The sequence below is a fragment of the Dermochelys coriacea genome, chromosome 12 (assembly GCF_009764565.3).
Source record: "Dermochelys coriacea isolate rDerCor1 chromosome 12, rDerCor1.pri.v4, whole genome shotgun sequence".
Lineage (NCBI taxonomy): Eukaryota > Metazoa > Chordata > Testudines > Dermochelyidae > Dermochelys > Dermochelys coriacea.
In genome coordinates, this window is record NC_050079.1 from 41,464,280 (window position 1) to 41,492,237 (window position 27,958).

The following is a 27,958-nucleotide window of genomic DNA, read 5'->3' on the forward strand; positions in this document are numbered from 1 at the left end:
CTGGAGGACACCACTATTTACCTCTTTCCATTCTGAAAACCAACCATTTATTCCTACCCTTTGTTTCCTATCTTTTAACCAGTTACCGATCCATGAGAGGACGTTCCCTCTTATCCCATGACTGCTTATTTTGCTTAAGAATATTTGAATCAGATATTAATCTCACTCTTTGACTGGAATTGTGCTTATTTTGCCTGTTGAAAATATTAAGGTTTTGTTTGACACCACCTGTCCCCAAACCATTCTCCTACTCCCAAAAAAAAAAAATGTTGCTCAATCTGCAGCTTTTAATGTATAGATATTGGGGAAATTCAGACTTTCTGTTGGAAGTCTTTTCCTACAGCATTTGGCTCTACTTCTGTTTTGAAATGGAATTGCAATTAAAAAAAGGAACATGAAAAGACAGTATGTTGGCCTTACTATGCAGGTCTCTTGTATAATTGTTCAAGAACACGGACTGGGTTGTGAACTGTCCCTTCCTCGACTAACCTTAATGAGCAACCCTATCCAAGAGACTGATGGGGAAAAGTGTACTCTCTGAATATTGGTGGTTCCTGTGCAGATACTCCAAATGTCACGGGGGTGGATTAAGAATTGAATGGCAGCCTTCGCTGCTCTAGCCCAGGAGAGCTAGGCATGGTTCCCTCTGGAGATTGTCAAATCAGCTGACCAGTTTACTAGTTGCTCTAGTAAAATGAAGCCCCAAACCCCATCTTTCCAGGCCTATGTGTACTGTGTACATTGCTGCCTATGGCTCAGGACTGGAGGGAAACAAGTGAGTCATTCAGTGTTTCTTCCACAGAGCTGGTGGTTTTGTGTTTACACAAATTGGGATACTGAATAAACCTTGCAAGCAAATTATTACTTTGTTTTTGTTCTAAAAATCAGCACCACCACCTCAGATTTGAACCTCACTTCCTTGACATCAGCAGTGTTATTTCCACACCTTGAGCCACAGACCTCTGTTTGCATCATTCAGTGTGTCCTGATCACTGAACTGTTAGTGTTGTCAGATTCAACCCAGGAGACAGACCCAACCACCTGGGTTTGGCCTGAAATAATTAATTCTGTATTAGCATCAGCAAGTGATCTCTAGGGCTTCTGCTGAAAACTTGGGGACTCCCGGATCAGAACCTGGGTGGGGAGGCATATTGGAAAACTACCCTTGAAAGGATGGGGGTGGCAAATCTTTAGTAAATGGAATCTAATTAAGGAGTTAAATGTGTGTCTTGCATTTGGCTTCTCCTTGTACTTGACTAGGAGAGTTGGCCTGGTAAAATCTCTGCTTTAGACAGCCCTTTCATTAGACATCAAGAGGCAACATCTTCTTTTTCTGCAGTCTGTTGGGTCTGTTTGTTCTGGTCAGCCATGGAGAGTATCGTTCAAACCAGCTCAAACCCCAGGTTAGTTACATAGAACAGCAGGCCTTTCAAATTATTCTTTTTTCATTTCAACCCTATTTCATAAACCGATGCAGAGCCACATGCTTCAATAAAGGGTGTATAGCAATGGGTGCCAGCCTGAGCAGCTGTGCTGAGTATGAGGAGAACTTAGGGCATTTCACAGCTTACTGCTATATTTAGATATGTCAGAATGGTGGATGGTGAGCCTCCAAGGGGATCTAAAGAAACTGGAAGATTGAGCAGCACTATGGAAAGTGCATTTTAACTTGGATAAATCCAACATAATGCTCACTGGAGGGGAAGAAAGATCTATTCTCTTCTGATAGGTTCTGAACTTGCAGGATGCTCTAAGGAGAAAGATCACGGCTGCTGTCCTTAGTTCAGTGGAGAAGATCAGTCCAAGGTACTGCAGCAGTCTAGGGAAACAAGTAGGTGCTCAGGTGTATTTAAAAATAATAACAAAAGATAGATAAAAGATGTTGTCCCTTTGATATCATTTTCCTTTTGAGGCTCTCAAAGTTCTCAAGCACAAATGATGGTATCCGTGCATCTAAAAGAGCATCTTAATTTCAAAGACAGCATAAATTGCAAAGGGCAGCACATTGGTTAGAGGTGTATTGGGACTTACGGAAGCTGAGACACTGTAGAAGACCCTGGAAAGGGGAAGTGTTGTAGGGGTATTCAGTTCTTAGGTGGTCCTTCCTTTGTTCTGCCCCATAGCATGAAAACAAGGGGATCACTCTCATGCTTCATCCATTTCACACTAAGTCAAAGGAAAGAAAGTATTTTTACACATTGTATAGTCACTTTGTGAAACTTACTTTCACTGAAGGTCAATACTCTTGCTTGTATATATAATCACATATTTTAAAAACCCCAAACCAGCCCTGGGCTGGCTTTGTGTCTCCTTGTTATGACACCTTTTCACAAACACTAAAACTAACTCACTTAAAAAAAAAAAATGGGGGTGGTGGTGGTGGGGAGTGGATGATGATGTGGACACACCATATGCAACTCTTCAAGCTAAACAAAGAAGGGGAATAATCTCTTTGACATCATGGCATCAGTTGATTGCCTGGGGGGAAAATCTTTCCCAATCTCTATGTTAAATATAAAATTATGCTTTTGTTCAGATGTTTTATAGATGTTTATACTTTCTTCTGAAACATCAGGTACTTGTCCTGGATGCAAGGTATCTGGCTAGCTGAGCCAATGATTTGATGTTTTGGCAAATCCCATGTTTCTTTTGTGATGTAGGCTAGTTACAGGCTTTGTCTGTCTTAGGAGATGGGGTGGCATGTCCCTTAAAGGCTGTAGTATCTATCCACATAGTATCCCTATGTAATAAAGTATAGTTGTGACCAGAGGCTCCGATCAAGATTGGAATCTGTTGTGCATAGAGATAGATGTGGTCCCTGACCCAAAATGCTTATAATAAAAGAAGAGAAGGGGGAGGCTGAGACTAATGTGTATAAAAATTGAAGATTTTTAATACATAAATATAAACTTGCTCTACCTGCCCCTTTCTAGGCATTAATTGTTGACTGACTTCTTGTAGGTGTTATGGAAGAAATAGATCTTTAAAAGTGATTTGAAGGAGGACAGGGTTAGTTAGCCTTACAAATCACTTCCGGGAGGGAGTCTATAAATAAGGAGTGACGTGGCAGAAAGCGCAAAGCTATTTATGGAAGGAACAGACAAGTGAGTGGTCAGTAACTTAATCAGTAGGAGATTGGAAGAAAGTCAGGGATACATATGGAAGGACAGAGTAATAAAGGGCTTTGGTGGTAAAGAGAAGAAACTTGAATTTAACGTGGTGGATGAGGGTTAGGCAGCAGAGGGAATTACAGGAGGAGGATGTGATATGGTTAGACATGTGGGGAAGGAAGATGACTTTAGAAGCTGTGTTTTGACCAGATTGGAGGGCAACAATGGTGGCTATGAAGTTCAAGCAGCTGAGACTGGAGATGAAGGCCTGACTCAGAGTTTCAGCTGCCTGGACAGAAGAGGATCAATTCTGGAAATTTGATGGAGGAAGTGTTATGATTTGGAGACATCCTGGATATGTGTAGTAAGTGCAAGGGTGGAGTTGAAGAAAATTCCTAGATCCTATGCCTGAGTGACAAGAAGGTTGGTGGTGTCAGTCACTGGGGGAAGTAGATACAGGTTTGGAGTCCATTTTTGGGCACATTAAGTTGTTGGTGAGACATCTGTGTCAGACGTGGAATTTGGTGGAAGGTCAAGAAGTCTGGAGTGGAAAGGTAGATTTACAAGTAATCATCCATAGCACATGAAGTAGTGGGAATAGATCACCCAGAGAGAGGGGGAAGAAGAGGGGGCCGAGGATGGAGCCCTGTATGACTCCAGTGGAGACTGGGAGATGGGGAAGAGATGAACCTGCCAGAAAAGATGCTGAAAGAATTATCAGACAGAACCAGGCAAAAGCCAAGGGAGGCAAGAGTTTGAGGAGGAACTCTTGACCATGTCAAGCAGCAGGGAGGTCCAAGAGGATGAGAATGGAATACAGGCTCAGCGATTTAGCCAGGAAGAGATCATTCAGACTTGGTGAGAGCAATTTTGGTCAAATGCTGGGCACAGAAGCCACATTGAAGGGGGAATCTATGATGCAGTTGCAGGAGAGCAACTTGAGGTAATGGTTGTAGATAGCACATTCAATGAGTTCAGAGGTGAAGGGAAGAAGTTGGATGGTGGCTGCAGACAGGTAAAGAGTTCATTTTGCTTTTAAGGATGGGGGGAATATCTTTCCCAATCTCTGTTAAGTACAAATACAAAATTATGGGTAAATCCAGCATATGCTTGTATTTAGAGAATAGGTCTGAGTGTGAGGTTGAGGAGGGAGTGGAGTCAGGGAGGCAAGTGAAGAGATGTGGCAGACATCTGTGAGAACCTGTATTGGTTATGGAAGGGAAAAAGAGGTATGGGAAAGGGAGGAAGATGTGAGGGTTTTTCTGTCCCCCTCTCTATGGCAGCTACATGTTCAGGGTTGTAGTTCTGTCAGTACAACTTGTATAATGTATCTCTCTTTCTCTTCAGGATCCAAACACGACATCCTCAAGCCAGTCAAGGTATAGTACCCTGTTTATATAGGAATAAAGAGGTCTGAGGGCTGGGGCACTCTGCAGCATTACATATTAATTCTGTGCCTTGTCAATGTACAGAGCAGAAATCCCAGAATCTTAATGCAGAGCTCTTGAGTGCAGCTGGTCCAGGATAAGTAGCCAAATTGCAGCCCAATGAGTTCTATGTGAGTCCACAGTTCCCCTCTTTAATCTCCCCATGGAGACAAGTCCCAGCATGCAAAGCTCCATCCTGTTCAGAACAGCTAGGCCTCCTAGCGATTTGGGACTTTCAGTCTCAGGTTCACACTTTCATTTTAAATATTACTATGGCTGCAAACTGTTCCACTGTAATGCTAATTTAGGTGAATGTCACAGATTCCTGGCACACTGTTAATGCATTATATGGATTGGCAAATTTGTGGGAGCTGCTGTTTTACTGTAGAGTGGCCAGTCTAGTTTTGCTGTAGACTCAGATAGGGTTGCCAAGTGTCCGGTTTTGGACAGGAATGCCCAGTCAAAAAGGGACCCTGGCAGCTCCGGTCAGCGCTGCTGACTGGGCTGCTAAAAGTCTGGTCGGTGTTGCAACGGGGCTTAGGCAGGCTCCCTGCGACTTCCGGAAGTGGCCAGCATATCCGGCTCCTAGGCACAAGGGCAGCCTCGGGGGCTCCGCACACTGCCCCCGCCCCAAGCGCCAGCTCCAGAGCTCCCACTGGAGCCGGACATGCTGGCCTAGGAGCTGGACATTCCGGCTGCTTCCAGGAGCCTGGGGAACCCTCACCCCCTCTCGCACCTGCACCCTGAACCCCTAGTTTGTGGCCCCCCCCAAAGCTCGCACCCCCAGCTGAAGCCCTCACCTCCTTCTGCATCCCAATACCCTGTCCCAGCCTGGTGAAAGTGAATGAGGGTGGGGAAGAGTGAGCAATGGACGGGGGGGGGGAATGAAGTGAGCAGGGTCGGGGCCTCAGAAGGAGTGAGGCCTTCGGGCAGGGCAAGGGTGTTCCGTTTTGTGCAGTTAGAAAGTGGGCAGCCCTAGTCCAAGAAGTGTATAGAGTCAGAACAGGTTTCTGGATTTCTGTGACTGATGTAGAAGGCCCTCTTCTGTAAGGAGGCCAGTCAGCTTGGCTGGAGGTGAGCTCCTCTCAATGTCTAAATATGTGGTCTCTCAGAGAATTTCCCAGACCAAACCAGTCCAGATTTGAGCATGTTGGACATTAGGAATAAATTATTAATTTGCTGCTCTCTTCTGTTTTGTGTTGTGTGTTGATTTTTTTTTTTTTTCCCCCCCTCTCTTCTGTAGTTTCTGGTCAACATGGCTAATCCCCATCTTCGGCGCACTGGTCATAGGCTTAATGTACCGATATTACATGTTGGATGGGAAATCCTCTTGATCTGGCCTCGCTGGAACCTTGAGAAGCATGAGAGCACACGCATGCAAGCAAGAGCTCTGGGGTTTTGGTTTTCTTAAACCTTGTGTATTTTGTTCTTAGCTTTGAGTCTGTCTAGCAACGGTGGTGACCGCAGAGCCAAGCTAGCGTTAGAGAGTCTGTCCTGACTCTGGGATCCACTGCCGTGTCTCACATTCTCCTCAGAGTCTTTGTATGTGTGTTGGGGTAGGGGGTGAGGTGCAGTGTCCTAATATTCCATTATATGTCTAGTCTGTTTCCCTGTCATAATTAATCATGGGTAATTTATAACACCTTTTTGTTAATCCCAAAAATGTGGAACAGCTGCTAGCGTGTGAGCCTGTGAAATGCCTCTGTCTTTCATGTGAGCATTGTCAAAGAAACTGCAAGCTTTCTATGATCCCTTCCAGCAAGCGTTCTGAGACTGAGCAGAACAGCTTTGCCAGTGCAGCCAGGCAGCAGTAACAGGAGCAGCAGGAAATTGCTAGCTCTTGTTGTCTCTTCATGTGTCTGTTTTTAAATGGTTAAGCAAATATATATTTTAAAAATGATCCATTTCACTTTGTAATATTTGTCTGTCCTGTAAAATAAGAGCTCACAGCTGTTGTACTTGGGACCCTACCTCCATAGTAACTGATAGCTTCTTGGAACAGGTCTCTTCTCTCTCTCCATGAGCTCTGTACTTGGGGTAAAACATATTCCTATTTAAAACATGAGGGTGGGCTGGACACCTCCCTCACACAGCCTGGGTTCCTGGGGAGGGCTAGCAGGAAGAGTAGCAGTTAGAACTCCTTGCTTGGGATTGGTGTATGATGTTCTTGTTTTCTGTTAGGACTGGAGTGTGGGTGTTCCTGTTTTCCTGAGACTGTTCCAGATGCTACCCTTTTGCTGCCAGCCCCAAACAGGGAAGAGAGGAAGCACAAACCATGCTTTATGCATCATAAAGCATGATCTTTCCTATCTCTTCCAGTAGTGTAGTCCTGTGACTCTACAATCTGTGGTAACTGCAGTGTGGAATACAACACAACACAACACCAGATAGAAAAGAGGAATTCTGGTTCTTACTATCCCTCTGTGATTCTATTGCTCTGAGACTCTTTCCCAATTGGGGGCATCTTAGCAATGAGGAGAGCACCGTAGCAGAGCTTGTCATTGGATAGTAGATAAGGAATGCCCTCCTTTCTTTATTGCTTCTCTTTTTACTACATCCCTCTGTCCTGTATATGAGAACACTATCTGGAAGGGGGGGATGTTGTTTTAGCTGCTTGTTATTCCCCACTCCAGGCAGCCAGTGTGCTCCCCAAATTTACTGTTTAGTTGTCTTTGAACTCTGGGAATTGCAAGCTAGGTTTTTTCAATGTAAAAGGCCATGAAGTCTCCCTTAATGGGAAAGAATGACTATTGAAATGAAATGAAATGGACTTAACTCCCCTCCAACATGCGGGATCCTGTCACTCCCACCACCATGTCACTCGCGTGGCTTAGCACTAATTAGCAGGCTTTTGGAGCTGCTGCCTTGGAGTCCTCTTCCATATCGGGATTCCTTAGAACAGAATTATTAAAAGGCCCTTCTCTTTGGTGCAGGACTCCCTTCCCCTGCTCTGGATTATGTTCTGTCTTCTATTGTGAACTGCGGGAGGTAGAAAGCTGCTATCTGTAGTGTGGGGAACCTTGGGGTTACTGTGTGGTGCTGAGAATTCCTAAAACAGTTTTTAGCCATTCCATCCATTACAAGCTGTCCTTGGTCTGCTGCTACAAGGGAAGGGACTGAACCCAAGGTTAACTTTTTAACAGTTTATCAGCCTGATTACTGTGTGTATGTGTCTTGGGTCCAGTTGTAAGAGGGGCATAAATGTGAGCCAAGCAAAATCCTTTGGGAAAGATCTTGCAAATATCTGATTTTTAAAATATTTAAAAAGGATATATGGGATGACCTAGCTAATTATAGACCTGTAAGCCTGACATCAATCCTAGGCAAAAAAAATGGAACGTCTGATACAGGACTTAATTTAATAAAGAATTTAACTCGTTGTGAATTAAGCATATGTACAATCTATTTCATCCTTATGAGAGAACTAAATATCCATCATATAGAAATCACCCCCCCCAGCACTAAATTTATTGTCTTAGGCAGTGAGAGCCATATTTTGATATCTGTGGAAACTGTCACATTTCAGCTAGCAGTGTCCACTGTGGGCTCTTGCTTGTCTGTTTCCACTGATGATAGACTGTGGTGCAGTCCACAGTTTGAAATCAGTCAGCAAATATCTGGGGTGCAGTTAGCTGTGGAAGCATAGTGCTCTGTAAGAGAGCTGTGAATCTAGCCTCGAGTTCTTCCAAACAAAGGGGATACTTTTGTGAGTGACTTGTTTACTTCTGAAGTAGGGGCTTGTTTTCAAGTCTGTATTGCTACTTTACTGGGTTTAGTTTTCACAAGGAGGAAGGCCTAATAGGCATCTAATATCTGTCTCTGGGTTTCCTCTAGCAGGATCATATTGTATATGTATTTGAAAGGAGAGCTATAACAGTTGTTTAGTCTGAGTGCAGTGAATGTGTTTGACAGACACTTGCACTGATTCCTGGAACAGTGTTTTGCCACTGATACTGTAAAATGGCAGCACGTAGTTGCATCTGATTCCTGGGTAAGGATGGCATGTTCAATCACCTCCTGCTGCTGGAGAGCTGGCCACGAACACAATTGGAAGTTTGCTGACTGTGCTGTAGGACCAAAAATTCATCAGATGAGCAGCCATGATAGGCTGGTTGTACTGTCTAAGACTGAAATAGGATGATGCTACTTGTCCAGATGGAAGCACACCTGTGGAATTGAGCTAGGCGCATACCTAACTGGTACCAGCATTGACGTGACTGACCATGCAATCAGTCCATAAGTTTCCCAAAACTTGTACACATCCTTTAATTTTTTTTTTTTTAAAGTAATGGGTTCATCCAGTTTTTTTCATTCCTTTTTCCTTAAGTCATGTGGATAATAGCTTTAACCCTGAGTTTTAGCCAACTAAAACCAGCTTTAAAACTTGAATGAACAAAGAAACATTAACAATAGCTTGTTTCCCTCTTTCATTTCAGGATTTTTTTAAAAACAAAAATATTTGTCTTTATACCCAGTTTCTCACAGACCAAGTTTACCAGACCTGCTACATGATAAAGGTTTGGTCTCCGCTTTCATCCATGCAATAAAGATATTTCAGTGAAAATAAAGTTGGGTGTGTAGGTTCTGTTCCCTTCAGGTGTTTTGGAAAAGGATTCTACTAAACTACTGTATACATGACCAGAAGCAGCTTTAAAATTATTAATGTAACTAAATTAAAACTGGCCTCCAGAGTGCCAGAGTATTTGGACTGCTCTTGGTTTTTTGACTCTTTAGGAACCTAAATTCCTTGACATATGAATGCAAGTGTAACACTGGCTTTGTGGATGCTAGGAAGACGAGGGAGCCAGATTTGAGTCTGTTTTCATTTCTGTTGAAATTACCTGATAAAGGAAACAAATTGCAAGGGAACAAGGTACAGGTTTGTCTGTAATGCCAAGGTTCAGATCTGGTTGTCTTGGAAACTGATCCAAGTAAATTGCTGATTGTGATGGGAAGAATGTAGGAAGCTGCCTGGTTCTGAAACTATAACAATTTGTACAATGCAAATTTGTATCTGGATATTGTCTGTCCAATGAAACATTGGATTATATACTTTTTAAAAATAAGCATCTGTACAGCTAATGAGTGCATAGTTCTGTATTGAACTGATCTCCTTCAATTGTTATACTAAAACTGGAAAATTTTGCTGCGGATTGAGTCTCGGCTTATTTTTGTGTGTCCTGACAGCAAGCAGATCATTCTCACATTTTTCAAACTCAGAGTCTCACATTGACTACATCTGTTCAGACAAAGGACTAGACTACAGCAGCAGCATTTGTGATTTCCCATCCACACAGATTGCACCAGTTCACCTGAAAGCCTAAGCCAAAGATTTTGTTCAGGGTATTGTAACCATTTAGTAAGTGTTTCTTGCAAAACACTCAGGAAAGCTGTAGCCTGTGGACAAAACATAGTGCAGGCAGAGTTCAGTATTTTCTTGCATAATTAATGCCACAATGACCTACATTAAAAAATTTATTAAACATTGTAATAAAATAATGTATCCATGCACTAAAAGACTTTGTGAGGTGCACAGGTACAACAATAGTGGATTAACTCAGCCTCCTAGAGGGAGAATTCTTGCTGAAAATGGTGCCTGGTTTCTTTGGAACCATGATCTCTTTCTCTGTTGCAACTACCTAATTTGTAATTAGGATCTAAATGACTGTCTGAGATAATTATGCTATTAACCACAATCTCACCTTCCCACTTCTCAGAGTTGCTCCTTTCTGGGATGTATGTTGATTCCACATAGTAATAGTAACTCTTAAGGTTTCCTTTATACATTCTCATTCTAAGCTACACTGGAACAATCTGAACCATTTTTTGATTGTAATAGCAGAACTGTAAAGAGGTTGGGTGCCTATTCATTTATTTTGCATAATTCTACTAAACTTCAGTTGGTTTGTTCAGGAAGTGAAATGTTCAAGGATCAAATCAGTTATTCGAACAAACCTGAGAGATGCCCAATAGGGGACGTTATTAACTCCTACTAATATGAAACTAAGTACAGCCTCTTGTCTTCTATAATTGGACCTTTGTGTACTCCAGTAACAAATGGAGCTCCCAGCAGGGTTCCTGCTTTGCTAGTGGTGTACAAACAAAGTTGGGACAGGGATTGTCCCAAAGACCTCATCATCAAAGGCTCTGTCTGCATTGCAAAAGTATGGTGATTTTTTTTTACCGTGAGATAACACATGCTAAGTATCTTGCTGTAAAATCCTAGTGGAGAGAAGGCACCATAGTTTTTACTGTGAGGTAGCTAGGTGAGGCCTACCATAGGCACGGGTATAGTGTTGACTTTTCCTAGCTATCTCACAGTAAAATTGTAGTGCCTGTCTCTACTAGGATTTTACAGTGGCATAGTTAGCATGTGTGTGTTATCCCCTAATTAAACAGGTTTTTTGGCAGTGAAGAAAAGCTTAAGAGAGATGGGCGAGAGGGAGCCATGAAATGTATGCAATTTTACACTTGTACTATTTTTGGTAATTCCATATATGAATAACACCTGCTTTCTCCAACTGCTAATTAGTCCAGCTCTTACAATTGGGCTGATTTCTTGTAGTTTGTTGTGGTTGTTGCAGTAAATGTGCAGTAGGGTTGCTCCCAAAGGCCCCATTGTGCTAGGTACAAACACACAAAAGAGAATCCCTATTGTGAAGGGTTTAGGTTTGAGGAGGAGAAGGAAGTAGCCGTGCAGCAGGGAGAGGGTACCCAAGAATAAGTGCTCCTGGGAAGAAAGTGAAAATACTGAGGAAAGAGCTGACAAGCATGGGGCTGTACTGATGCTAGCTGAGTAAAGGGGGCAGGGGAAAACCAGTAAGACAAAAGTGAGCAACCCCCAGAAGTGGGCCTTTCTAGTTTGCCCCTAAATGCTGGACAAAACATATTTAGTGAAATAAGTGTTCCTAGGCAAGCTTTAAATTCATGATACAGAGGCAGCATTGTTGATAACTCAATCTAATATAAAATATAAAGCCGAGGCAGATTTTCTGTAACAGACAAACATGAACTGAACTTTCTCTACCCAAATATAAGGAATAGGGGAAGCAAGCAGATCAAACTAGAAGTGTGACTGAGAGATGGGGATTGTGACCTAGTGAATGTAACCGAATCATTCCACCATATTTTTCATGCCTATGCTGCAGAAAACTACAGTCTCACAACTGGAATAAACAAGCTATATATGAAAATCATTAGTTTGTGCAGTGATTTGAAAAAATGGAAAGTGCTACTAAATTAAAATGCAAAGAGGATACAGTAGGCGAACTATTCAGTGATTCAACAAAACCACCAAGCTACTAATTAAAGAGTGAGTATGTTTGTGAGACACTCGGGTTAAGAAAAGAAGATATGGAAAATAGGAGGAAGACATTAAAGGGGACATCTGCATGAGAGAAAATGGGGTCAGGATGGGGAATCACCTGGCCTTAACTTGGGCTGAAGTCAGAAGTTCCTGTACTTGCAGGATGATTTAAGACAGCTGTTGGGGATAACATGCAGCCAAACATGTATTGTGAAAGAGGTTCCCGAATTATGAGAAGACATCTGTGTGATCCAGAAAGCAGAGAATCCAGTCAGAGTAGAGGACATCCTAGGTCTGCTTTTTATTGGAAGAAAAAGTTATTAAGAATAAGAGGGATGCTTATAAGTTATTTCCTTCGTAGACAGTATCTTGCTCTGCGTTTGATTAGTCTTCACTACACTGTTCACTAGGATCGTGATCCAAAACCCACTAAAGTAAATGGGAGTCTTTGAATGGACTGAAATAGGTTATAAATCAGGACCCCAAAGCCTGAAAATAAGTGTTGACATTTGCTGTAAGAGCTTCTTACCCCTACAGCAACTGAAGTACACTGAAGTCCTTACTTGCCCAAGAGCAGCAAGTCAGTCCAGCACTGATAAAAACAGAACCCAGAAGAATCTGATCTAACCACTCCAACTACATTCTGCAGACCAGGAAGTAAGCTACACCAGTAGCTCTCAACCTTTCCAGACTACTGTACCCCTTTCAGTAGTCTGATTTATCTTGTGTACCCCCAACTTTCACCTCACTTAAAAACTACTTGCTTACAAAATCAGACATAAAAATACAAAAGTGTTACAGCACACTAGTATCAAAAAATTGCTGACTTTCTCATTTTTACCATATAATTATAAAATAAATCAACTGGAATATTAATACTTACATTTCAGTGTATAGTATATAGAGCAGTATAAACAAGTCATTGTCATTTAGTTTGTACTGACTTTGCTAATGCTTTTTATGTAGCCTGTTGTATACTTGGCAAATATCTAGATGAGTTAATGTACCCCCTGGAAGACCTCTGTGTACCCCAAGGAATTTGCTTACCCCGGGTTGTGATCCACTGAGCTATACTGTATTGGTCAACTAGAAGAATGCTGGGATACATTTAAAACAGAAGGAGGGGACTCTGTCTTTGTTTTTCACCGTAAGAGATACACAATACACAACAGCCAAGGCTATCTGTAGTACTAAGTGCATTATAGCTGCTCCATCTATCTAAACCGCCCCTGCATTGTCCTTTTATGAATGATCTAATCTAAATCCCAATTGTATTCTCTGCTGCTCAGTAAATACATTAATTTTATATTCATTCTCCTTCTCTGCTGTTTTTATGTTAAATGCTAAATAGTGCCCTGCAGTAAGTGAAAACTGGAAGAGCAAATAATTTTAAAACTAAGTTTTAAATTGCTATGCAATCTCTCTTTCCAGTTCAACATACTGCAGCATCAAGCTATTCTGGCCAGAATCCCTAATGCCGTTATTTTGACCCAATTCTGGCTACGTTGCATTTTTCACATATGCAGCCTGTGCCTGTCCTGCTTTCCATATCTCTTGGAGACAGCATCGTCCCTTCTATTGATTCAAAATATATCTAGCATTTACTATCTGCTTGCAGCAATTTCCAAACTGCACTCCAGGCAGCTCTTGCTGCTGGTCTGGGGACATCTTGTTGGTCACATGTTATTGACTCTCCTGATTTCCAGCTGAAATAGAATAGGTGCAAGGGGAAGAGAAAGCAAAAGCAAGATGTGGTTCATTTTATCCAAAGAGGACAAAACCCTCATGGCATTAAAGTCAGCTCAAAATACTGCTGAAGCTGCCACAAGGATGTTACTCATTTGTGAATGGGAGCTGTTTTCCAAGAGACACTTTATTGAGATGTGGTTCACACTATGGTGATAGTGCCTTATTAAATATCCTCCACATAGAGCACCACAGATGGTTTTTGTTAGATATCTGGCTAAGCAATAAGCACTAAGTAAACTGGTCAGTGCTTGTCTGGAAGATCATCAAGAAAACTGTTGTTGGTGAAGTAAGTAGCCTTAGTGATTCCAATGGGGGAGGAAAGTTCTTCTGTTATGATGCAGGAAAATTCTTCTAGATGAGAATTGAAACTGAGGTCCAGCCCCTACCCTCCCCCCCTCCCCCGTGACTTTCAGAGATCCCACAGCAAGTTTTTGCAAGAGTTGGATTGTTGGACTTAAAGCCAAATCCACCCCCTCCAGCTACATAGGTGCTTCTCCCAACAAATTCAATGGGAGCTACATCCATGTAATTTGGGTTGGAGAACGGGAACTGGGGCCCTTAATGTCCAGGCCAAATTTCAACTTTGTTAATGAAATTCTCTCTGCTGTGACTGGACGTGATATTCATTTCCCACAACTAAATGGCTGATATATACCAGACAGGAAGTAGCTGCATTTCACGTGGTGAGGGAAGTTGTGGTGATGCATACACTGTATTCTAAGCCTGTAATTTTGTAAAGCATTTGCAGGGATACAAAAGATGCTATATAAATCAATAAATTCAATCCAACCTTCTTTACATGGTGTGCTAATGATGTCTTTACCTTCCACAGGAGAGTATTTTACTCTAATTCTCCCAGCAGGGGGTACTGTAGGAAATGGTGCAAGAATGCTGGGAGTATATGACCACCACCTGTGAAGTAAGCTTATAATTCCTAGATCTGCCTATATTAGCAGGCACTGTTGCAGTGAATGGAATAGGAGGCGCTGGCACACAGCTAGTCCAGTAGCTGGGGAGAAGATCAGTGCTTATCAGCTCCCAATAACAGCTGCAATAAGCAGAGCAGCAATAAATACCTCTACCCTGGTAGAACAGACAGCCTCTCTCCCAGTGCAGCTTCTGCTGCTGAAGATAGTGGGCTTTTTTTCTCTAGCTGACAGATGGTGATACTGAGGCTTTTCTGGCACCAACAGTGTTTTGTAAGGAGTTAATTTTTAGAGAGGATAAGAGGCAGAAGGACCAACATATTTAACTTGGAACAGCTACAGCTCTGACTTGCCAGTCAGGTTCATACAGCTGAACACAGGAAATCTCTTGAATTAGCCACTGATGCTAGCAGTTATCCTTAGTGTGAAGAGTGGAGGTTCACAAGGATTGTTCAGCTGTGACCATTAGGACTACATACTGGGCTGACTCATGGAAAAGAAGATTGTGGCAAACAGTTAAAGATTCTACCCAGGAACAGTCTCCGTAGCATTTAGGCTGTGACAGCCCCAAAGGAATTTCTCTGCTGAACTTGTTCTGTGGTGAATTGACAGCTCTGGCTGAGTTGTGAACTCTGGCATGCTGGAGCCAAACTGCCACCAAACAGAGTGGAAGCCTGGAGAGTCTCACAGCTCCCTATGGCAGAACCTGGCTGACTCATTGGAAGTGATGCGTTCGCTCTTGGGGGACGAGAGGGTTCTTTGTGCAGCTCCACAGCCTGTTTATCCATGGAATTTTCTCTCCAGAGGAACCCACACATCTGCCATTCCTGTTGGAGGTAAGTGACCAGGACAGCTAACGTCTACATACCTGATCAGAGAGCTAGTATGACCCAAACACTAGAATAAAAGAATTGAATAGGTGAAAAATGATTCAAAAGCTTATTTCAGGACGTTATTATTTAACGACTAGGTGGCTGTATAGCTGTAATGGCTTTATCCCATCCCTGAGAGCTATGTGTGCCTGTGCATGAAGGGCTGGCGAGGCACCAGAGGCTGAGCTACACTTTTGTGTAGCTATTTTAGAGATCTATAAGAAGGAGTATGCTAAACATTTGTATTTCTTCTAAAGCTGCAAAAAGGAAGCTAAAAAAACCCCTCAAGATGTTCTAAGATGAACATCTGAATCTCTCTTCAAGTTGGCAAATATTGTTAAGAGCTGGATCCAATTTATAAAGAGTCTGAGAACATGATTGAGAAGAAAAACAGTTTTTTTTATTTTGGAACGATTAAAAAAAAATCACTTGACCTCTTCATTACAAGACAATTATACAGACAAAGGAAGCATCTTGCAAATAATTAAATTCACTAACTCTGGATTTTCTTTGATTAATGAGGGGGCCCTGAAATACTGTTCTAAGATTTGTCACAACTGCTCTTTTCTAGGTGATTTTTTAAAAAAATAATTATTTCCTCCTTTATAAAAAGAACCCAGCAATTAACAATAGTCAACAATTTTCCCTGAAAGTCTGAATTTACCGAAGAACATGTTTGATCAGAAACTTTTAAATTAATTTAATAAAATGTGCTAAGATTATTTTCTCAAAGTACTTCATAGCCTCAGAAGGTAACATTTCTTATTTCCTCATTTTATGTATAGTGAAATATGTCTCGAGTGACTTCAGGTATTTGGCAAGAAGTTGCTTGCTTCGTGGAGGCAGCTTAATAAAAGGGGGGCAGAGGTGTACTCAGTATATTTGTGGCTATTTTGGCATAGTCTTTTAAGACAGGGGGATGCCTAATAAGGGTAATCTCCTGTGCAGGTTCTACTGTACTATGTCAAAAGTTAATATCCCCTCATTTCTAATAAAGACAGATTTGGGGTTTTAATTTGATTATCTTGCTTACAAATCTAAACCTCTAATACCCCATAATGCAAATGTGTATGTTAGCCTCACTTAGGGTAGTGCATCTTGAGAAAATTAAGCCTATATTTAAATGCAAAGTTTAAAAAAATGCTGGCGCTGTACATTCAAAGAGGAAAAAAAATACCATGGCCAAATTTTTCAAACTTAGGTTCCTAAAATTAGGCACTTGAGTCCATCTTTAGCTTCCTCAGCAGACGTGGCCACATCCATAGCTCCCTCTGAAACTTATGGAAGCCGCATGAAAATAAAATGGCTTGATTTAGGTGCTAACTTTAAGTACCTGCCTTTCAAAATTCAGGTTTCTATCTGTAAGGGTCATTGTTTTACCAAGAGGTTTTGATGAGACTGGAATAAATAAAGAGATTAAAGGAAACATTAATTGTGACAATAGTTGTATATAACGTAAGCTTTAAGAACCCCCAATATTCAATTTTACAACAGCAAAACATACAACTACAGCTAACTAAAGCAAACATTCAGACAGGAACAAATTAACAGCTCAGCCAGCTAGTGAATCAGCTATAACAATGCTCCTTCTCAGCTTTCTCCAAAAAACTCTCTAAAATAAACATGGTGTACCTATTCCCTCCTTGGTGTATGTGTTTTATTTTTAAATCATGGTGAAATTTGGGCGCTTATCTATTGAGGTGGGGTTCCCCTGCAGCTGCATGAGAAAAGAGGTGGTTGGGGGTCTGTCAAATATACTTCAGTATGCTTACAGATTTCAAAAACAACACTGCCCTCCTGTGAAGGAGAGACCAGCTGAACATAGTTGAGCAATATTCATCCTGGTGGCAGTAGAGAACACCTATTAAGGCCATAAGGCTAATATGAGGAATAATGCAAGGGGCTCTGGAGCAAACATTGGCCAATCCTCAGTTTAGACAAAGGGAGGATCTTTTTGGACCAGATCTCTACACAGTCCCACTTGTGGTGGGATGGACACACGTTACCACTGAGCTTTAGTTAGTTTCTGGAAAGCATAGGTCACTGGAGTTGCATATTGCCCTTTAACCAGAGAGCTGAGGTTATAAAAGGCTTGTGTTAGAGCCCTTTATATTTTGAGTGGCGTACCCACATATGTCCCCCCATCTTATTTTAAAATATGTAATAACTTTATTAGAGCCTTTCTGTGGGCCCTGCTCAATCACCATGACTATCATTAAGCCTTGGTCTACACTGGGAGGGCGGGATCAATCTAAGTTACGCAACTTCAGCTATTTTCAGAGTAGCAGCCGTGTTAGTCTGTATTCGCAAAAAGAAAAGGAGTACTTGTGGCACCTTGGAGACTAACAAATTTGTTAGTCTCCAAACAAATTTGTTAGTCTCTAAGGTGCCACAAGTACTCCTTTTCTTTTTGCGAACTTCAGCTATGTGAATAACGTAGCTGAAGTCAAAGTACTTAGATTGACTTACCGTGGTGTCTTCCCCTCGGTGAGTCAACTGCTGCCGCTCCCCCGTCGACTCTGCCTGCGCCTCTCGCAGTGCTGGAGTACAGGAGTCGATGGGAGAGCGCTTGGGTGTCGATTTATCATATCTAGACTAGACGTGATAAATCGATCCCCGTGGGATTGATCGCTGCCCGCCGATCTGGTGGGTAGTGAAGACATACCCTTAGAAAACTACAACTCCCTGTAGCCAAAGGAGATCGGAGTAGGCTCCCAGACCTATAAAATTACTATTCTGCTTTAGTCGTGTCCCAGATGTCAAAGTGCTTCCAGCATGCTAAATAAAAGGCTTGATTTAGGTGCTAACTTTAAGAACCTGCCTTTCAAAATTCAAGTTTCTATCTGTAAGGGTCATTTGTATATTCGCACAACAAGAGGTTTTGATAAGACTGGAATAAACTAAAGAGATTAAAGGAAACATTAATTGTGACAGATAGTTGTATATAAGGTATAGTTTAGGTTCCTATGCACTACCACAATATATATAATAATCAGCTTGAGAGCCACACTTAATTAGATAGATCAGGTCCATAGCTCCAGCGCCTAGTCTTCATTAGGCACGAGACCACACAGGCTTAGAAGAGAGAGCCTTCCAGTGCCAGAACTTTATCAGTGCAGAAGCAGATAGTGTCTTCTAAGGATCCCATTGGTCCAGGTCTTTCCTGAGTACTGAAGAAACCTGGTCCTAAGCAGACACCTACTTCTGTGCTGATATAACCCCGACAGACCCCGGTCTTCTCTGGAGCTTAGTGCATGAGCCTCTACCGCATGAGCTAAAAGCCAGCTGACTGGTAGCTAAGGCTGCAGAGCAGACTCACTTTATCTCTCTCTTTAAGTGGTCTCAGTGTCACTATATGGGACAGAACACCACACCCAGGAGGTGTGTGGGTTACACTGACACCAGAGATTCCATTGATACTGGAGAGCTTTGTTATGTTGGATTAAGCCAGTGCAGCTATCTCCTCACCCCTGCACGTCCCTCAGTACCAGGATCTTCCATAGTCAAGAAGATGCTGGTGCCATGCCATGAGGCTATCAGTGCAAAGACTTTTTGGGTATGTCTACATTGCAATTAAAAACCTAGAGATGGCCCATGCCAGCTGACTTGGTCTTACAGGCCTTGGGCTGCGGGAATGTTTAACTACAGTGTAGATGTCTGGCTCAGGCTGGAGCCCAGACTTTAGGACCCTGTGAGGTGGGAAAGTAACAAAGCTTGAGCTGCAGCTCAAGCTAGAATGTCTACACCACAATAAAACATCCCTGCAGCTCAATCCCTGCGAACCTGTGTCACCCCCACCTGTGTGCCCACAGGTGTCTAATTGCAGTGTAGACATACCATTTGAGACAGCTTTCAAAGTCTCGGCCCTATTGGGTCAGACCAAAGGTTCATTTAGCCCAGTATCCTGTCTTCCGACAGTGGCCAATGCCAGGTGCCCCAGAGAGAATGAACAGAACAGGTAATCATCAAGTGATCTATCTCCTGTCGCCCACTCCCAGCTTCTGGCAAACGGGCTAGGGACACCATACCTGCCCATCCTGGCTAATAGGCCCTATCCTACATGAACTTATCTAGTTCTTTTTGAACGCTATTACAGTCTTGGCCTTCACAACATCCTCTTACAAGAAGTTCCACAGGTTGACTGTGCAATGTGTGGAAAAAATACTTTCTTTTGTTTGTTTTAAACCTGCTGCCTATTAATTTCTTTGGGTGACCCCTGGTTCTTGTGTCATGAGGCGTAAATGACGCTTCCTTATTTACTTTCTCCACAGCAGTCATGATTTTATAGACCTCTATTATATCCCCACTTAATCATCTCTTTTCCAAGCTGAAAAATCCCAGTCTTATTAATCTCTCCTCATATGGCAGATGTTCCATACCCCTAATCATTTTTGTTGCCCTTTTCTGAACCTCTTCCAATTCCAATATATCTTTTTTTGAGATGGGGCGACCACATCTGCACCCAGATTCAAGATGTTGGTGTACCATGGATTTATATAGAGGCAACACGATATTTTCTGTCTTATTATCTATCCCTTTCTTAATGATGCCCAAGATTCTGTTCGCTTTTTTGACTGCAGCTGCACACTGAGTGGATGTTTTCAGAGAACTATCCACAGTGACTCCAAGATCTCTGTCTTGAGTGGTAACAGCTAATTTAGACCCCATCATTCTATAAAGAAAAGGAGTACTTGTGGCACCTTAGAGACTAACAAATTTATTAGAGCATAAGCTTTCGTGAGCTACATGCGCATCCGATGAAGTGAGCTGTAGCTCACGAAAGCTTATGCTCTAATAAATTTGTTAGTCTCTAAGGTGCCACGGGTACTCCTTTTCTTTTTGCGAATACAGACTAACACGGCTGCTACTCTGAAACCCATCATTCTATAGGTATAGTTGGGTATATTTTTTCCCAATGTACATTTCTTTGCTTTTATCAACATTGAATTTCATTTGCCATTTTGTTGCCCAGTCACCCCGTTTTGAGAGATCCTTCTGTAGCTCTTCACTGTCTGCCTGGGATTTAACTCTTTTGAGTAGTTTTGTATCATCTACAAATTTTGCCACCTCACTGTTTACCCCTTTTTCCAGGTCATTTATCAATATGTTGAATAGGACTGGTCCCAGTACACACCCCTGGAGAACACCACTATTCACCTCTTTCCATTCTGAAAACCGGCCATTTATTCCTACTCTTTGTTTCCTATCTTTTAACCAGTCAACGATCTAGGAGAGGACCTTCCCTCTTATCCCATGTGCATTTAGAAGATGCCACAGTGCCTCCCCTGGCTGCCCTCAAAACTTGAGAGAAAGAAGTGCTCAGAGTTCCTCTGTTATGGACTTCTTACCTCCTTCCATAGGCAGCGGGTATCAGAGGCTGGGGGAGGCTGAGCCTCCCAAAACAGCCAGGTGTGGCCCCACCCACACTCCACCCCCAGTCCTCCATCTGCTTCCCGCTCTGTGGGCGGCTGTCTTTTCCCTGTGTTATCATGGTCCCGGCTGGGGCTGTGCTGCCTGGCCACTGGGTGCTCTGGGGCTGGGGCCGCACTGCCTGGCCACTGGGTGCTCTGGGGCTGTGGATCTGGGGCCGTGCTGCCTGGCCACCGGGTGCTCTGGGGCTGTGGATCTGGGGCCGTGCTGCCTGGCCACCGGGTGCTCTGGGGCTGCGGGGGCAGGGGCTGAGCTGCCTGGCCATTGGGTGCTCTGGGGCTGGGGGGGCTGGGGCCGCGCTGCCTGGCCACCGGGTGCTCTGGGGTTGGGGGGGCTGGGGCCACGCTGCCTGGCCACCGGGTGCTCTGGGGCTGGAGCTGCACTGCCGGACCTCCCGGTGCTCCAGGGCTGGCCAGTGGTGAGGCTGAGGTCACACTTCCTGTCTCCTGGCACTCTGAGGTAAGGGAGAGTGCTGGGACTGTGCTGCCCTGCCTCCAGTCTCTCTGGGGCTGGGAATGCTAGCTTGGGGCAGGGGTCAATGGTGCTGGGTTGGGCTTGAGTGGGTGCCGAAGGGGTGGGGCCGCCTCGGACGGAAAGGACAGGACTGCGGGGCTAGTCTCCCCAAGCCAGTGAGTCACCCACCACTCATGGCTCCTTCCCAGAAAAAAAAAATCCCAATTAATCCACAGACGGTGTGGATGAGCTGTCTGCCCTCATACCATGGTGTCAAGGGCTTCTCCTGCTCTGTCTGCTGTTGATGATCTCTTGGATCCCAACTTCCTCTCCTTCGTATGTGGCCAGTATTCCATTAGCGGAACATATAGTCATGCCCTTGCCTGCACACTCTTCTGATCCAGAGAGTTAGATAGCGAAGACCCTTAGCTGAGATCTCAGTTCCATGGGTTGTCCTGGTCAGCTTTGGAACTTCCTGGGGAAAACTGAGAGGCTTCTTGGGACAGCTTGTATAGCACAGAGGGACATCCCAGGGCTCTTGTTCTCTTTCAATTGCTGTAGTCTCTTTAGGTATCCCACCTCAGTCTCTCTTCCTATGTAGCCTTAGTGGCATGGCAGGGTTTTTCCTCTTACCCTTGGGAGTCTGGATATTTAACAGATCAGCCATAAGACTCCTCCTCGCCTTTCTCTCTCTCTCTCGTAAGACAGCTTTGTTATTGTATCTGCTTCCCAGACCAGTAGAAATGTCTGCAGCAGCATCCCCTCTGCTAGCCAGTACTCCTGACTACCTGTCTATTCAAGTGGCACTGTCCATCTGTAGACCTCTTCCTGTCAAAGAGCAGTGCAAAGTTTCTCTTGTTCTGCTTCAGAGCAGGGATGGACAGACTATCACCCTTGTATTTTTGTTGAGAGCAGAGCATAGAGGAACCTTATATATTCTCACCGTTTCCTTTAATCCCACCTGTGGTGAAAAAGATAGAACCCAGACGTATTAGTTGTTCCAATATGGGCCAGATAGTACTGACAGATGCTTCTTCTTTGAGTGGCTCTGCATATTCCCACTTTTGGGGCACTTTGCCACCTTGTGGTGCCCAACAGTAGAACCTTCTCCAAGCAGTGCCTGTTGGAGTGCACGTGAGCCCCATCTGACTCTCCCCTTGGTGTTTTTGAATGTTCCATGGGCAAGACTAAGGGGGCTTCTCTCTCTACCGTCTCCGTTCCTTTCACCTGCTATGCCAGACAGAAATGAACTATGCTGGTCCGTCAGATCTGGAGTTTCTCCAGTTATAGTGCCTTGTTATAGCTGTTGTTCTTAGTACAGTTTTTGTATAAGGTAATTTATTTACAGTAGAATATAGATAGTTTAATATAACTTTCATAAGGCAATTCCATGTGTTATGGTGGAACTGCAGATGAAGTTGTTGTTGAGCTTTAAGAGATATGTTTCATTACCAGCTGTCATCCTGGTGTCAGATAAATGCACAAAGTGTCTTAAGTGCCTGGTAGAAGGACACTATTTGTATGGGTGTTGTATTTGCCGGACTTTTACTCCCAGATTAAGGAGAGGCAGAACAGACATTGCTGCTGCTCAAGGAATCTCTGGCTGCTAAATCAACTGGTTCTGGAAGATCACTGGATCTGAAAACTAATAGGCCTGATTTGGTTTGATGGCTTAGAATCATAGAATATCAGGGTTGGAAGGGACCTCAGAAGGTCATCTAGTCCAAGCCCCTGCTCAAAGCAGGACCACTCCCCAATTTTTGCCCCAGATCCCTAAATGGCCCCTCAAGGATTGAACTCACAACCCTGGGTTTAGCAGGCCAATGCTCAAATCACTGAGCTATCCCTCCCCCCATTTTTTAGCAAGATTGAGTTCCAAGTCATTGGGTTCTTTATCAGTTCCGGTTTCTGATCCTTTAGCTAAAACTGTCAAGGCTTTGAAGATACCATTGATAGAAAAGGTTCGATGGCCTGCTAAGGTACCTAAATCCATATTGATTCTGACTGTATTGGTTCTGAAGAAGCAGTTGAAAGAGAAGACAGTGACTGTTAGCAATGCCAGATCCTGTATGTCAGACTTACTGAATCTGTCCAAGTCTGACCTAGCCTCTATGATTCTGACTTTGAAATCCGTACTTTCCTCAGATTTGAAGAGAATGTTAACAGTCATGGCTGATGACCACCTTCCTGCACCTAAGAACAGGTCTACATTAGGAAATTAGATGAGCATAACTGTGTCGCTCAGGGGTATGAAAAATCCCCAATCCTGAGGGATAGTAAAACTGACCTAACCCCCCATCTCCCAATGACATAGCTACTGCCTCTCGGGGAGGTGAAGCTGCCTCTTAGCTCAGCTGCAGAGTTTTAAGTGTAGACCTGCTCTAAAAGTTCCTCAGATCTGTCTGACAAAAATCTGGCAATGAGGAAGAGAGTCTTCCTTAGTTCCAGAATTTGCTTCATTGTCACCTGAAAAGAGGAGAAGAGCAGAGGAGATCATTAGTTTTTTTCCTGACCCTTTTATGTTGCCTCCTCCTAAGACTCCTATGGACAGATCTTTCTCATCCTTTATTTCTTTTCACCCTATGGTTCCACTGCTGTCTCCAGAGAGATCCATAGTGGATCTGAGATGGAGAATAGAGGATGATGGAGAAAGAATCAAGAGATCTGATTTGTCCTGAGTTATGCCTCCTTATACTTTTCCTCCTCCTATGGTATATTTCCAGATCCCCGCTACTGGAGAGACTGGCAGCTCTGGACTATTGGATTCCGCCACCATAGTTACTGGATCACCCTCCTTATGGATGGAGAGGTGAAGTTTAATCCATTAAGGATCTGGTTACTCAACAGTTCTCAGATCTGTTTCTTCCATATCTGTTGGTAGCTCAGATGGTAGAAACTGATATTCTTTCTGAAGAAGAGGATAAGAAGATAGTTCCTATTTTTGAACAGGAATAAATGGATACAGATTTTGATCCAGATGTAACATCCTATAAGTTTGTGGGTGTAGCTTCTGTGTCCTCCCCCTCTGAAGATGCTTTGCAGTTCCATGACCTTGTGGATAGCACAGTAGCCACATTAAACTGAAAATTTAAGACTCTGGATCAGTACCAGAGCAGGCACAGACTTAACATTTTAAAAAATCTAAGGGAAAAGGTACTTACAGTAGATCTTCCTTGATTTGCTGGCCAAGACCCACGCTCATAGTTCCATGTTTCTCCTGGAACAGTTGCTGGTATCCTCCTTCCTTCACTACCAGGAACTGGAAGAGCTTCCCCCTAGGCATGAGTGAATGAAAACTAAGAAGGATTATTCTAATAAAAATGAAGTACTAATGTGTAAAATTTAGTATAAAAAAAAAGAAAATTTGGAGATATCTAGGGTCTGCTGAATCCTTTCATTCTAACATCTGCTTAATACAGAAGGTATATTTTATATCTGAGATTTAAAATTTGTATCTGTATGTGTGAGCTCATTCTGTGTAAAGGACTACCTTAGAAAATACACTGATTTGAATGAAGCAACAAGGTTGTTCTGTAGCTCCCAGTAAGCCTGGCATCCCAAAAGGCCAGAATAGTTTTGTTCATTGTTTTCTTCTATGCAGGGTCCAGAAGCCTAGTTGTTGATCTTATGATTTGCAAAATTCCCCTCAGAAATGTCTCACTTACCCCAAACATGCAAGTGTATCAGGAGAGGAATATTCAACATGTGGGTTAACATATCACCAGATAGTAGAAAGATCCAATTATAAAAAAGATATGTATTTGTAAAGAGAAGAACCAAATTAACTAAATTGTGCTGTAGAAGTTAACGGGTGTTTCTTTTAACTAAGTACAACTCTAAAATTTTAAATATTGCAGTTTCAAAAGTATCTTCTGATATCATTAACGAATACAATTGCATTAATACTACTTTCACAGTTCCTTTTACCTGAGGATCTCAGCAGTTTAGAAACATTAAACTTCTTGACACTCTTATGAACTATGTAAGTAATTCAATTCAATTCATTTTACAGAGGGGCTAAATTAAGCACAGCGATGTGAAACAGTTTTCCCAAGGTCACATGGTCTGACGTGGTCCGACATTGGCTGTGCTACTGTGGCTACACTATTTCTAGTGTGCTTGCTTGATGAGAGCTAGAGCTGTCATCAAGTGTACAGGAGCTGTGTACAGGAGCTGGGAATCACACCCCTAGTTCACAGTGTAGACATAGCCTTAGTAACTGGTTAGCCAAGCTATGCTTATTTCATTCTTTTAATCTTCTCACAAATTAGTGTCTCCAGCCCCTACATTTTTTTCCTCTGAATTCTTTTCAGATTGCTTAATCTTTCTAGCACTAAAGGTGATCAGAACTAAATGCATTATTTCAGAGCTCCTGAGAGCCAAGGTATTCTCATATCCCTGTTCCAGGATATAACTGTACCTGCAGACAAAAAACAACATTTTTGCTACAACAGCCCATTGCAAGTTCATATTTAATCTGCTAACCACTGTCACCATTGGTCTGTTCTCATGTTAGGGCTTCTGAAACATCTCCTTCCCTGGTGGATTTGTGTTGTGAATGAGTTCTCTCTGACGCATTGGGCTCTACTTTTGTAGACTGAATCTCAGCACTATTTCTTGCCCATTTTCTAATCTTTATCGATCCCTTGATATTACTTCTTCCTTGTTGTTTGCAGTTGTTATTCCCAACTGACTATTATTTATTACCTCTTCAAGTTCATTAATCTGTCAAAGAAAGTTAAAGCAACCAGGTCTTAAAGATACTTTGAAGCACCTCTCTGGACACTTCCCCCAGTGCGATACATTGCCATTCATTGTTATTTGTTTATGGACTATTTTCAGATGTATTTCAGTTTGTGGGACGGTACTTACACCCCAGACATGTTGAATTACCTTTTCAAGTACAATTTTGAGAGGTAAATTTAGTTAAATTCTTTTCCTAAATCTAGATAGAAGCAATAGTCTATGTTCTCTACGTCCATTCATTTTGTTACTTTGATTACTGAAAGCACTCAGGTTTGTTTTGCATGGTTTTGATTGTATATTTTTCCTGATTTCTGTGTCACCAAGGTGTTTACAGATTATTACATACATTTCTAAGGTGCCTAACACTATAATATTAGTTTGGCAGATTTTTATTTTTGTTCAGTTTTTTTTCCTGAGTCCTAGAAATCAGCTTTAATGGATGATAAGTATAAGGACTGCTTCTATATTTCCCTCTTTAAGATTGTTAGTGCATTTGTCTATTTTCTTCCTCCTCCAAGATTTGATAAAAATAATTGTCACTGGCTCAATAAATTCATTAATCTTCATAGATCCCCGAGATTCTGGGCCTGTTTATTTGTACAGTTCAATGAATAGTCAGTTTTCCCAGGTCTTTCCTTACATGCTTTTATTGACAGTTAATGATGGCACCCTTTACTATAGAGGCCTCTGAATTTAATTGGAGCGTTCAAGTTGGGAAGATGCTGAGTGTTGCAATCCAGCCTTGGAGACTACAATTCCCATGATGCCTTGAGGGAGGGAGAACGAGAACGAGAACGAGAGAGAGAGAGAGAGAGAGAGAGAGAGAAACTAACTTCCTCTTCTACTGGGAATGCAGCCAGGTAGAGCATGAAGTGGGCTCCATTTTGGGAGAGGAGCTGAGATTGCTCGATGGAGCTCAGCTGAGAGCCTGCAGGGGCTTTGACCAAGCAGGGAGCCTCAGAGGCTGTTGGTGGCTTCACTAGAGCAAGGGCAGAGACTTGCTGTGCCCAGAACTGACTGAGGAGAGCCTCCAGTGAAGGCAATGTGAGTAGCCACCACCTTTGTTTGGGAAAGTACTTGCCAGGAAGGGAGGCAGTTCTCTTTGTATATAAATCTCCCCACTGTATTTTCCACTGAATGCATCCGATGAAGTGAGCTGTAGCTCACGTAAGCTTATGCTCAAATAAATTTGTTAGTCTCTAAGGTGCCACAAGTCCTCCTTTTTTTTTTGCGAATACAGACTAAAACGGCTGTTACTCTGAAACCAGTGAAGAGACTGTAAGGAGTTGTCTGGGTCTGAGAAGAGATGGAATGGTCTTGTTACGTAACCAAACCCAGGGTTCCTGACATCTGGTTAAAACAATTTCCATCTTCAGAGGGGTTGTGCAGTTTGGAATGATTCCAAATTAGAATTGCCCTGCCTCTTGTTGCCTTGCCTGGACCGATTCACTGGACCAAGAGTGTTGTCCCCAGCTTCAAGATCCTCAGGCGCACCTATGTAAGCAGTTAGACCTCTGAAATCCAGAGGAGCGTTCACTCAGAGGTGGGGTAAATGGTGGCAGTGTAAATGCAAGCTAGATAAGTTTCATTTACTACAGGAAACTGTATTTGTTAATTGATTTATTGAACTGCCCCCTGCTGATTTAAATTAGTGGTGACATTTAATCTCAGTCTGTTATCATGTTTTCTTAAATTGTTAAGTAAAGATGTGCTAACTCCAATCTAAGTGTATATTGTTTAGAATTGGTATTTTTGAGTAAGACCGATTGCACGGATTAGTTTAAATTTATTCCTGGAGGCTCCCAAGGCACGCCATTGAGTGTGTACAGAGTACAGCTAAGTGGAGGCACCACCAATTTTAACTTCCTTTACAAGTAAAAGGACTGCAGCAGAGGGGTGGATAGAGGTTTCCCACCTATCCAACATCATCACTGGGATA

The 27,958-nt window shown here is 42.8% G+C and overlaps 2 protein-coding genes and 1 long non-coding RNA gene across 3 annotated transcripts in view; 2 read left to right on the top strand and 1 right to left on the bottom strand.

Annotated features, from left to right (window-relative positions):
* The window catches only part of LOC119841394 (cytochrome b5 type B), a 31,853-nt gene extending 23,037 nt beyond the window's left edge, over positions 1-8,816 (top strand). The window contains exons 4-5 of the mRNA XM_038368791.2: positions 4,458-4,489; positions 5,781-8,816. Coding sequence (XP_038224719.1) covers positions 4,458-4,489; positions 5,781-5,871 — 123 coding nt within the window. The 3' untranslated portion in view covers positions 5,872-8,816. The remainder of the gene's footprint in view (positions 1-4,457; positions 4,490-5,780) is intronic.
* Positions 1,377-27,958, bottom strand: part of LOC122456326 — a 28,450-nt gene continuing 1,868 nt past the window's right edge. Inside the window, exons 2-3 of the long non-coding RNA XR_006275188.1 lie at positions 24,435-24,548; positions 1,377-2,166 (exon numbers count right to left, since the gene is read on the bottom strand). This is a non-coding gene — a long non-coding RNA (uncharacterized LOC122456326). The remainder of the gene's footprint in view (positions 2,167-24,434; positions 24,549-27,958) is intronic.
* The window catches only part of NFAT5 (nuclear factor of activated T cells 5), a 162,069-nt gene continuing 158,886 nt past the window's right edge, over positions 24,776-27,958 (top strand). The window contains exon 1 of the mRNA XM_043495159.1: positions 24,776-27,063. The gene's annotated coding sequence lies outside the window, so the exon portion shown is untranslated. The remainder of the gene's footprint in view (positions 27,064-27,958) is intronic.